This window comes from Syngnathoides biaculeatus, chromosome 1, assembly GCF_019802595.1.
Source record: "Syngnathoides biaculeatus isolate LvHL_M chromosome 1, ASM1980259v1, whole genome shotgun sequence".
Classification (NCBI taxonomy): domain Eukaryota; kingdom Metazoa; phylum Chordata; class Actinopteri; order Syngnathiformes; family Syngnathidae; genus Syngnathoides; species Syngnathoides biaculeatus.
In genome coordinates this window covers 3684536-3697625 of record NC_084640.1, presented here as the reverse complement: position 1 = coordinate 3697625, position 13090 = coordinate 3684536, and the positions used below count along the sequence as shown (strand labels likewise).

Here is a 13090-nt window from a genome sequence, read left to right as displayed (position 1 = left end):
CATTAACTATGATTAAAAAAAATTTCAGCCGCACGTTAAACTTTGGTAAACTTCTCCACGACAGCCTTTTTTTTTTTTAAATATGCATTGTTCTCAACAGCCTAAGTTGGATGTTTTGGAGATAAGATTCGAGAGAGCAGACTTCGATGGTTTGGACATGTTCAGAAGCGAGAGAGTGAGTATATTGGTGGAAGGGTGCTGAGAATGGAGCTGCCAGGCAAAAGAGCAAGAGGAAGACCAAAAAGCAGGTTTATGGATGTGGTGAGAGAAGACATGAGGGCAGTTGGGGTTAGAGAGGAAGATGCAGAAGATAAGCTAAGATGGAAAAAGATGACACGCTGCGTATTTCAAAAAAGAAAATAAACCGCTGGGATAGGCTTCAGCCCCCGTACACGGAAGCGCGTTGTGGCCATACGAACTTTGGTAAACCTCTGTGTGACAGACGGTTTATTTTCTTTTTTAAATACCCATTGGACTCATTTGAAAACAATGCATATTAGAAAAAAAAAGTCTGTCGGGGAGAGGTTTACCGAAGATTAATGTGTGGCTGCAACACGCTTTGTGTACATTGGAGATGACTCCCTGTCGCTTTTTTTTTTTTTAAGACACATTGTTCTCGAATGAGCCAACTTGGCATTATAAATACTTCTTGGAAATTTGAGATTGAGAAAAATAATTCCTACCTGAAGTGAAGTGATCGCTACACAGTCGTGTGTATTTGGTTAGACACCATTCATCACTTTTAATTGCCGAAATCCATCGGTCTTTTCTCGTCTTTTCAGCTGGTATTTCAGAGAATGATCTCTTTGAATATCTATCTCGTCTGTTGTAACAACCAACAGAACACAAAGTCTCCGGCATTGTGTATATTCTGCAATGGTTCAATGTCCTCCACACTGTCGAGCAGCTCTTTTTGACCAGTAATATGGTGCCGTGAAAATGGTGATGTCACATGCACGAGCGTTATAGACACTTATAACCTGCTTAGCAACTCCCACTACACTTTAATTGTTCTGCATAATTCTTCTCCTGTCCTGAACTCAAACTGTGTAGCTCTAATGCCCCATACACCATCCTTATCTAATCTGTCATTATACTGTATTTAATTTTTTCATCTTGTTTACAGTTAGTGCTGTCTTTGGTTTTCCATTCTCACTCCCTTCAAGAGACTTCTGTTCGACTGAGGACTATGATTCTCAATACCCATTACAATATTAAGAAACCACAGTGGCAGCTTAAAGACTCCACTGTGACATAGTAAAAATGTTCAAGCATTAAAGGGATATAGATCCTCCTTTATGCTTGACCAAACAAGGGAACAGGAAAAAAAAGTAATTAAAAAAATACTAAAAAGTTATACCATCAGTCTAACATGATGGTGGTAGTCTGCTTTTCCATTCAGAACATGAACAACTTGCTGTGATTGGTGTAACCAAGAACTTTGCCCTTTACCAGAAAATCCCAAAGGAGAATGTTCCGTCATCAGTTTGTGACCTCAAGCTGAAGCAGACCTGGGTTCTGCAGCCAGACAATGATCCAAAACACATCAGCAAGCCAACTTCCGAATGGTTTAGAAAAAAAACATACTAAACTTCCAATCCAATTGAAATGCAGTAGGATGATCTTAAAAAGGCCATTCATGTCCACTAACCCTCCAATGTTGCTGAATTAATACAATTCTGCAAGGAAAAGTAGGCCAAAATATCTCCACAGAGATGTGAAAATGCTTATTTCAGTTGTTGCTGAAGGTAGCCCAACCAGCTACAGTATTAGGTTTAGGGGGGGCATTACTTTTTCCACACACGACCAGATTAGTTTTGTTTTCATTAAACTGCATTTTATACATACATATACAGTTTACTTTAGTTATTTCTGTCAGACATATACATTTGTGGTAACAGTGAGCACATCTGCCTTAAGGGATCTGAGTTCAAATCCAGCCTTGCCTGTGTGGAGTTCACGTTCTCCCTGTATCTCTGTGGGGTTTCTCCGGACATTCTGGTTTCCTCCCACATCCCAAAAACATGCACGGTAGGTTAATTGAAGACTCTAAATTGTCCAAATGTGTGAATGGTTGGTTTTTTATATGTGCACAGTGATTGGCTGGTGACCAGTTCAGGGTGTAACCGGGCTCCAGCCTGAAGATAGCTGGGATAGGCTCCTGCACATTCGTGAGGATAAGCGGCTCAAATAATGGATGGATTTACATTTGTTTGATGATCTTAACCATAAAAGTGGGGAAACTTTAAAAAAAAAGATTGAAAAGAAAGCAAATACTTCCTTGATGTGTAATATTCTCAAGCAATAATAAGCATAATTACCTGGTACTGGTATTGAGAAGTCCATTGATGAATTCAATATCATTGGAGTACATGGTGTAGTCATGATTCTTACGGAAGAAATTTGGAAGCTGCAAAATAGTTTACAATTAGGAATAAACCTAAAGAGAACAGAATACCATCTGTACCATAAAACTTATGAACTGATTTGCTTTACGACCATCTCCACAAAATCATATGTACTGAAAGGACATATAAAAAGTTTTCTTTGATCATGCTAATTTTGATTGATGATAAACAGATCAGAATTAAATGTTTGTCAGCGTAAATCAGAATAGTGCCGGACTGCGATCTGTCTGCTCGCCATTAAATGTAGTGCACATGTACACACAATCACATATCACCGTTAGAGAGGTATGAATGAAAAAATACTCATTATTCTGCTTGTCGTTTGTACTGACCTAGACCTGGACTGCATGACACTAAACAAGGTAACAAAAATATTACCTCATATCGTTGCATGGTGCACACTAATGCACAATTTACAACACCAATTATACATCCTACTTTAAGGAGTTGGGCTGATTTTAGCCTCTAAGATGCTGGCAAGGTTGTCATCTCTTGATTGTCTGATTAAAGCATACAGACTGTGTAATATGCTCCAAAACGGGTTCATTAAAAATTGGATGGAATAATTACATTTTGTTATGCCTCTAGGGTGTGTGCTCACAGGTTCGCTTTATTTAGTAGCAAAATATGGAATAATGCTGATACAGCATCTCATGTAAGAAAGTGCAAGTGAATATACACACATACCTTCAGTAAAAGTGTTATAACTGCCATTTGGTCCATCCACAGTGCCTTTGTGAAAGTATTCAGCCCCCTTGAACTTTTCAACCCTTTGCCACATTTCAGGCTTCAAACAAAGATATTTGAAAGAGATTGGATATTTTAAACTTTTTTAACAAATAAAAACCTAAAAAGTGGGGCGCGCAATATTATTCGGCCCCCTTGCATTAATACTTTATAGCGCCACCTTTTGCTGCAATTACAGCTCCACGTCGCTTGGGATATGTCTCTATCAGTTTTGCACATCGAGAGACTGAAATTGTTGCCCATTCTTCCTTGCAAAACAGCTCAAGCTCAGTGAGGTTAGATGGAGAGCTTTTGTGAACAGCAGTCTTCAGCTCTGCCAACAGATTCTCAATTGGATTCAGGTCTGGACTTTGACTTGGCCATTCTAACACCTGGATACCTTTATTTGTGAACTATTGTATTTTTGGCTTCAGGTTTTGGATAATTGTTCTGTTAGAAGATAAATCTCCGTTAGAGACTCAGGACTTTTGCAGACTCCAACAGGTTGAACTTTTGGAGTGAGTTTGCAGCAGTGAAAGTAAAGGGGCCGAATAATATTGCATCTCCACTTTTCAGTTTCTTTAAAAATGAAAATCCAATAAATTTTATTCCACTTGTTGTTGATTCTTGACAAAAAAATGAAAATTTTATATCTTTATGTTTGAATCCTGAAATGTGGCGAAAGGTTGAAAAGTTCAAGGGAACTGAATACGTTCACAAGGCACCGTACACGTATAGAGGACAAACATTGAAACTGTTACTTGTTTTCTTGGTGCTAGTAAAACTACAGCGGGCTTTTTAGCAGACCACAATATTTTGTAAAGTGACTCTCAAGCACTGTAAGAGAACCGGGCTTAATTAACCCTCTCTGGACCAGATAAAATTTTGCAGAGAGAAAAATCTGATACTTTCAGAAAATGATACTCTAGACATGAAATTTTCAAATATATTAAACCTGTTACAAATTTGCAACCACTGCCCGGAAAGGGTTAACCTCGGTTGTGTTTTGACGCTTCTATGTTTTCAAGCAATGCTGGCGTTTGAAGTCTCCCGTCAATTAGTGAAAACACAGTGTGCACCCCATACTTCACTCCTCAGTCGTTTGTATGCTATAGCCAGCTTCTGCTCTCCTTCACTGTCTCCTTCACGACTCGACCCCTCTGCTCTTGCTTCAATGCTACACAGAGAGTTCGGATAGAACTGGGGTGACTCCTCCTTGTTTTTCTCAAGTCCAATATCCTGCCTGGGGTTATCCTTGCTGTGGGCCATAGTTTGTGTTCCCGGTGAATGGAAACAATAAAACTGAGAACCACACATGAGGGGTGCGGGGCACCTCTCCACTTCAAAAAGACTTCTAAAACAGCCATGCTCTCTCTCTAGTGGGTGTTTGATTCTTTTGAAGCTTCTGACGCTGATGTCATCCTCTCTGCTGCCATCCACTGTAGTCAATACAAAGGAAAACTCAGAGGATTTGTGATTCACTGGAGCAAGTAACTCTCCTAGTTTAGTTTCACCAAACAACGGGATTTCCACCAGGGTGTGCACACCACTTGACTCATTTGGTCGCACCAGCACACACATGCTGAGCGACTCCTCCCAGTCATCTTCGTGGTAAGGAGACGTGTGTGGCCAGCTGACATGATGGAAGGGTTGTGATGGAATCAGTTTCTTAATTGTCTGATTTCTCAAGCTGTTGGTGGGCGCCAGGTCCCACGATGCACTGCTGAAAGGACATGTATGGCAGATCCACTGCAAGTCAAGTGGCTGAAAGAAACACAGAATCAATTGATCTTGAAAATGAAATCAGTTGTTGACATGCTCATATTTCTCAACAACAATCAGTAGGCTATAATGCATAAATTGTTGAGACTGACTTGTGCATTTCAATGTGAGGTTTATCAATCCTTTACTATAACTGTGTCAAAAATCCTGCTCTTACAAAGATAACAATAGTCATTATTGATGACACAATCAGAGGTATTAAAATAACCACGTTCATTATTGTGACTGTATTCCCATCCACCCCAGTAAAAACCCTGAATGACCAACCAATCAGGGTAAATGGAAGTAGGCCTAGGGGGAAGGCTGCAGTTCCCCCACTGACTCCATCAATCCCGAGGCCAGCTGTGGCCTTGTGGTCTGAAGAGGCAGTCATCTCCATCAAATTTACTGTCCCACAGGAGGAGTCCAGTGAACAATCCTTTGAAAGGAGGAATATCATGTACCAGGACCTCGAGAGCAGGGGTGTCAAACTCAAATTCACAGAGGGCCAAAATTAAAAACTTGGACTAAGTCACGGGCAATACCAAATATTTATTGAAAGATTTCAACATCATCTGCATGTTTTCTCTTCTTTCAACATATATAATGTCAAACTATTTCTTATTAAAACAAATGTTTATTAGTTTTGGTTAGACTTTCTAGAAGAAGCATTAAAAAAATGAGAAGTAATATATTCAATAAATTTTTTCTTGAAAGCTTTTAAGCTCCTTTTAAAAGGTTTTTTTTTCCCCACAAGCCAACAAGTAAAAAAAAGAACTTGTGATTTATTATGATGCACTTTGTTCTAAACTAGATACCTCTTCTTAGCTGCAACTTCATCAAACTCTGGGATCAGACTCTGAGCTGACAAAATCCTCAGGACGGAATGAAGGTGCTCATCAGTCAGATGACTCCTGTGTGGTGTTTTATTGATCTTCATCAAAGATACGTGTTGCCGAACATTGACAGCATTTGAGCAGCTTGTGCACGGAGTTGGGGCAGTGTGTCGGGAAGGAACTGCAAAACTGTGGGACCTGCGTGACACCGACAGTCTTACTTTGATTTGAGCGTGTCATTACATTGGAGCTCAACAAGCTCCATTTGGAGGTTGGTTGCAGCCCTCGTCACTTCTTCTTTTCCTTTCGGCCTGTCCCATTAGGGATCGCCACAGCATGTCATCCTTTTCCTCTTTTTTCGTGTCATCTAAGCCTATCTCGTGCAACTTCCTCTCTAACACCCACTGTCCTCATGTCTTCCCTTACAACATTCATCAACCTTTTCTTAGGTCTTCCTCTCGCTCTTGTGCCTGGCAGCTCCATCCTAAGCACCCTTCTTGGATCAGTTTCTTCACTTCCTTACCACACTCACCATTGCTCTAGATTGTTGACCCAAAGTATTTTATTAGCTGAAGTATAACAGAATATTTGTAAATATAATGAGAAGGGTGGAGGGGGAAGAATGAGGCTACAGGGAGAAGTGATAGCAAGGGTGGACGACTCACGTCAACCGCAAATTGACTGCTGAATAATTCAAATTTGTATTTTGAGGCTTCAAAGTCAGCAAATTGTCAGGAAAACTCCACATGAAGTATGCTTAGATTTTCAGCAAATCCTTCACATGGCAACATGACAGATGAGACGTGTTCTTTCATAATTTGGCAACACAGAAAATGGGCCATGTTTCCCTGCAGCGTCTGAATCTCCCAAAAGCACAAGTTGGTTCTGAAAGCCCTCTCTGCACTGGACATCACTGTAATGACATGCCCCCAGGAGGCACGGTGGCCTCAGCTATTAAAGCGTTGGCCTCACAGTTCTGAGGACTCTGGTACAATAGCGGCCCCGCCTGTGTGGAATGTTTTCCCCGTGCCTGCGTGGGTTTTCACCGGGCACTGCGGTTTCCTCCCAAATTCCAAAAATATGTAACATTAATTGGACACTCTAAATTGCTCTATGTGCCCTGCAATTGGCTGGCAACCAGTTCAGGGTGTACCCTGCCTCCTGCCCGTCGACAGCTGAGATAGGCTCCAGGACGCCTCACAATCCTCGTGAGGTTAAGCGGCAAAATAAAATGGATGGATGGACATGCCCTCGTCCCTGAAGCTGCATGTTTAGTGCATCGAGATGACTCACGATGTCACACAGGAATGCAAGCTCGCATTGAAACTTTTTATCCCGGAACTTTGTTGTGTCTTTGCCTTTGTCTCTGTAAACAGACCTATTTCTTCACACAGCCCATCGCACCTCTGTGTGATAGGGCACGTCTCCATATTCTGACCCTAACTCGTCCAGAAAGGACGTGAACGAGCTGTGATTTAAACCTTTAGCTCTTATGAAGTTGACTACTTGAGTTACAGTGTTTAATTATGCGCTCCATTTTCAAAGCTTTGCCACCTAAGGCTTCCTTGTGGATTATGCACCTCCATGATTCTCCCGCATCTTCTCCCAAATCCTGCCCACCAGTCCACTTTTCTGACTGCACATCCCTGGCCCACCATCTGTCGTTAGTTCCACAAGTTTATCCCAAGGCAGCATCGTTTCAGTGACACATTTGGACACCTCCTTGAAGATTTCTTTTCCTGTGGTTGTGCTAAGTTCCTCTCTAATGGAAAGATTCGTGTCCACTCCACAGATGAACATTAATAATTGGGCATTATCTGATATGTCCCTGCGTTCATCAACAGCAAATCCAGCGCTTGAAGTTGCTTCGTCAAGCCTCCTGGAACAATAGCTCCAAGCTCATTTGTTGCACTTGTTTTGTCACAGCAGTTGTTTATTATTTGTTCTATGATCATTAATCTATTGTTTGAGTTGCTCTTCCAACTCAGGCCTCCTCGCGTTGTTTCTGTGTAAACTCCGCTTCATCTTTTTTACTTGGCGAAGCTCGTTTTCCTGCTTCCTTCACTTCAGCACCATGGATTCGTTGATCTTAAATTTTCTCACGGATGCTTGATTCCTATGTTTTTACGTGTAAATCATAGCTTGAAGTTTTAACTGTGTTCCGTCAGTGTGTCTCTTCATCTGTGCCATTTTTGGGGGTCCTTTGCCAAAACGGTGTTGTTCCGCACAAAACACATATCAGCATTGCATACCTTCTGGGGGGCCTTTAGCGTCCTCTCCCATGCCCACATCTCTCCCAGTAACGTCCACATACTGTCCTCTCACACGTCCACTTTTCCTCTATATAAGCAGCGTGTCAGCAGGAAATGCTCCCAGTCAGTTACAGATTTTGGACGTGGGTGCATAGATGAGACGCGCCGCATAATAATTTCCATTTTGGAGAAAATTTAGGACTTAGTCAAGAAAATATGTAATCACCCTGTTTACCTTTTATTACACAAGCACAACAGTAATCAGAAAACCTGTTTTTTACTATTGCTGGCACATACAATGAATTCTATCTTTAAAAACTTGGGGTTCAACTTCCCTTTAAGAAAAGCGAGCATATTACCTGATTGAGACTCCCGATGTGCTTTGTGACGGGCTGCCTTCTGCCATGGATGCGGAAACTCCCCACCCAGAAGGCGAAGGCCCCTCTGCTTACAGCCATTCACCACAGGGGCCGAAGCAACCCCAGTCAGTATGTCACCATCACATGCAGGAAGGCTGCAAAGTCACGTTGGTGGTGCTTGAGGTCTTCGCTGTATTTTTATATCCAAACTACAGCTGTGGTTTAAAGTCCTGAAAGAACCTAAAGTTTCAAACAATAGAGAACATTAGCAAGGAGTTGAAACACTAAGTGTAGTTGTGAACTTAGTTGCGTGCAAGATAGGCAAAAACAACTGAGTAAAAAAATGTACAGCATGTGCAATTGTAGTCAACTGACTCCAGCTCCAGTTTCATTCTTTACATTCTCTGTTTTTTTTTATATAAACAGTGTTTTTTTTTCTAAAACCATGAAAAAAAAACAATTGCAGTGTTTTTGGGGGATGAAATGCATTCCCATTAATTTCAATGAAAAAAATTGATGTGCGCGTAAATTGAGTCAAGTTTGGTCAAGGTACAAATTAAACTCACAAGTTGGGTACTATTTTATCACAAAATGACCAGAAATTTGGCCATTATATTTCATTAAACTTGATATTAATTCATTCATAATATCACTATCATTTATTGCTTTGTATTAGAAAATGACAAATATCAAAATCTCAGTTGATTGACTGAAAGCTGTAGACTCAATGTCAAATGACTTATATTACAGACACATTTTAAGCGTAAATTGAAACCTAGCTATCTTAATGATGTTTATCATTATGTACTGTTCTTAACCGATACTCCAAAGCCTAAATAGTTTACAGTTGGCATTTCACAAATACAAATCATTCAACTAGACCAAACTAGGCGGAAAGATGGAGCATCGGGTTAGATTGTTGGCGTCACAGTTCTGAGGACTGGGGTTCAAATCCAAGCCCTCTCCATGCCCTCCTATAATTATTCCTTAACTACTAATCGTTACAGATTTTTATATATATAAGCAATTTCATCACTACTGAAGGGTTCTGAGAAGAAAAAATATATATATTGGGAAACGCTTTGGTTTTTGCAGCATTTGCGTCCAGTACTGCGCTGACATTTCAAAGACTCTTCTAATGCATGACCTGGAGTTGACCACGAGTTTATAATAAGAACCGTACCGGCAGCAAAGATTTGAATTAACCAGTCAAGAACCAACCACAACTGTTTCGCATGCAGCATCTCTGACAGTGGGATAGAGTCAAATTGTGCAATATATTCTCAATAATTTTAGCTTGTTAAGTCTGTTATTTAGACGATTTTAAGAGATTATGTTGAGTTCGTGAAGGACCTGCTTTACTTTCCTGACAAAGCATACTTTAAGTAACCACCAATGTAAAATATCAAATATTAAGGTAATCAGATCACAATTATTGTTATTTAACAATGTGACAGTCACGTTTACTGACGTTACACGTTCTTTTGCCGACTAAAAAAATGATGAAAAGGAATAAGTCACATCATTGCATGAACAATAATGCATTCTATGACATATATCAAAGGACTAAGAACTGTTTTTTATGTATAATATTGTCATGTTCTCAAACTAGCTTCCATTAAGTAAATTTTCTCCAAAGTAGATCTTCTCCGGCATTGTTCCACAACAAGGACATTACTTTACATATGCCGGTTGGCTAGCGCTAGCAGGCTACTGCGACTGTCAAATGCTAAGCTAATATCACCGAGCTAGTCCTGGACAAACGTCCAACTGACGAGACTGCAGTCATCTTATTAACCATCGGCGATGGTTCTACTGATCCCATGCTGTCCATTGTTGTCATAAAAGGACATCTCAAATATAATCAAGTGATCTTAGTTAACAGCTAACTTACACAAATGTCATCCAATCTTGTGTGCCCTTGCCTGGCCCAGCAAGCCACGCCTCTTTCATTGTGACGTAATGCTGATTTCAGGTACTGTAGAAAATTGTTAAATCATAGTCGTATTTTCCGAGTGCAGTGAGAGTGATCTGTGATATAATTCAGTGCAGTGTGTATTTGTTGCTGAAACCAGTTTCTTTCAGAGAATGTACGAGACGTGTGGCGTAATTTGGTGTTCTGAGGAAGACTACTAGTTTATTTGAATGTCTTTCATGTCTTGAACGTTAACAATACCTGTTCCTTTAATGAGACCGGACAAGAATAAGAGTGGTGTGTTTATGATCTCGGGAAATACAAAACTCACAATTTCTGGAATCTTCTGACCCCAGAAGAATCAACTAAACACTTAAATACAACGGGAATAAGAATCCAGAAGAAACTCTCGTGTATAACATACAGTGTAATATGTAAATCCAGTGTGTTAAAGAATAACATCATGATGGCCTATACTGGCAGCTTCATTGTGTGCAATCGTTAAAAATAAAACAAAATTATTACAGTACAGTATTATGAAGTTCATTGTACTGAAAGCTAATTGAGTACTTAACTTTTGAATGTGATATTTTTTTAAAATCAAATTTAATGCAATGAAAGTATATAAATATATTCTAAACCCCTGTTTTTACATACACCACACAAATGTATAAATAAATGTATAATGATCATAACTTAGTCCTTCACTTGTGCCTTCACACGTCATAGCATGTCTCTGGAAAATATTGGAGGTGACTTAATGCAAAATATTGTTATGGTGAACTTCATGGTACCAGTTGCTCTTCCAGCCAAACCAGAATGTGGCAGTAAAGCGGCCCAAATTGCCAAAATAAACAAAAGTGCTCTGCATCTGTATCATCACGCCATCCCTTTATGACGACATAGATATAGAATAAAGATGTTGTATAAGCTATCACTGTTCAGCATGCACATTTCAAAGCAGAACTACTGTACTTCATAACTTCAATACAAAGATGAATCACAGAATGAAATTAATATTATTTTAGCTTCTGACACCCTCTCCACATAAGCCAGCAGAGCTTTGAGGCCCAAGGTATGGAAGAAGATCTGCTAGCTCCGACATTTCCAGCAAAATAATGTAACTGAAAAATAGGGCTCAATATCTTGTTCCTCTGAATCTCTGCTCATCTAGGGCTTGGTGACATTTACAGCACTGTTTTCCAACATTGAGCCAAGGTGCATGTTTATATCATCTTCTTTTCCTTTCAGCTTGTCCCATTAGGGGTCGCTACAGCGTGTCATCTTTTTCCATCTAAGCCTATCTCATGCATCCTCTTCTCTAACACCCACTGTCCTCATGTCTTCCCTCACAACATCCATCAACCTTTTCTTTGGTCGTCCTCTCGCTCTTTTGCCTGGCAGCTCCATCCTCAGCACCCTTCTACCAATATACCCACTCTGTCGCCTCTGGACATGTCCAAACGATTGAAGTTTGCTCTCTCTAACCTTGTCTCCAAATCATCCAACTTCGACGGTGCCTCTAATTAGCTAATTTCTAACCTATATATATAAGGAAAAAATAATTCACACCATACCACCAACAAAAATGTCACAAAAAAGTGCATACACAGTTTAATCATGTACTTTCTGTTATCTAGTGGCAGAAGGGAGGATTGAATTGTTCAGTCTGTCACTATTCATGTTCGATACAGATAACTGTGCAAAGATACAGTACAACAATCCATCCATTGTCTGAGCCGCTTATCCTCACAAGGCAAGCGGGAGTGCTGGAACCTAACCTACCTATCATCGGGCAGGAGGCGGGGTACATCCTGAACTGTTTGCTAGCCAATCGCTAGTCAAATAGAGACAGACAACAGTCACACTCAGTCACAACTAACGGCAATTTAGAGTCCCTAATTAATGAATCTTGAACGGTAGTGCCTGGAGAACTCCTGCGCAGGCACAGGGAGAACATGTAAACTCCACACAGCCGGGGCTGTGACTCGAACCCTGGTGTCCCCGTGCTAAAAAAAAAATCTCCTTGTGATTAATGTGCAAGTGTTACTAATGGGGGAATTCTGGGTACATAATCAAGGCGTACTGGGAAATCACCTGCTCTTATAGTTCCCCTTCTTCTACATAGAGGGAGGTAACTTAAGTTATATCAATCTTGATGAGAGTGGAGCGCTAACCCTAACCTAACCTTAAAACAAAAGTTGATAAAAAGATATACACATACATGTACGTGCATTCGCATTAAACACGGGGATCGTACAGACCGTCACACCCCTGTCCTCAGAACTGTGAGGCTAAAGCTCTGCAGCTGCGCCACCATGCCGACACAGTGCAACCAATTAAGTGAAATTGGAACATTTCTCTCATGGCTTTTAGTCTAAATCTTGGGCAAACTTTCACTCGGACACAGAAAGATGGATTCACAACTACATACCTGTTCCAAGAACATACACACTATGCCAGGGACATATCAGGACGGAAAGGAAAATGAAAATCTCTGTATAATAGCAGAACAAATTTATTTGTATCGCGGATTTCAAACCGTACTGCTGACCCAAGGAGCTCCCTCCAGGCTTGTCGTAAATCAGAAAATGTGGTGTTCTATTTGCAGGTTCTTAAAGGAATTTAAACCAAGTTCAGTGTTTCAGTGTCCCTTTTAAAGTAAATGAATATTCGCTCCAACTATTGGTTTACCTGTAGTTATTGTTGAGTTGTTGCTGTTTTCAACGCATTTTTCTTAACGTACACTCCAGTCCAGCTAGTGACGGTAATGCGTCATTCACCCATTTTTCGAACCACCAAAGAAAACTCAGACGACGACGACGAAGAAGAA

At 40.4% G+C, this 13090-nt stretch overlaps 1 protein-coding gene across 6 annotated transcripts in view; it reads right to left on the bottom strand.

The window, feature by feature from the left end:
* c1h6orf136 (chromosome 1 C6orf136 homolog) overlaps positions 1-13090 on the bottom strand; it is a 24063-nt gene extending 10973 nt beyond the window's left edge. The window contains exons 1-4 of one of the 6 annotated variants that reach the window (XM_061831346.1): positions 12952-13090; positions 8343-8582; positions 4221-4898; positions 2322-2410 (exon numbers count right to left, since the gene is read on the bottom strand). In XM_061831346.1, the coding sequence (XP_061687330.1) occupies positions 2322-2410; positions 4221-4898; positions 8343-8441 (866 nt within the window). In that variant the 5' untranslated portion in view covers positions 8442-8582; positions 12952-13090. The other 5 variants (XM_061831422.1, XM_061831586.1, XM_061831267.1 and 2 more) reach the window with 5 other exon arrangements.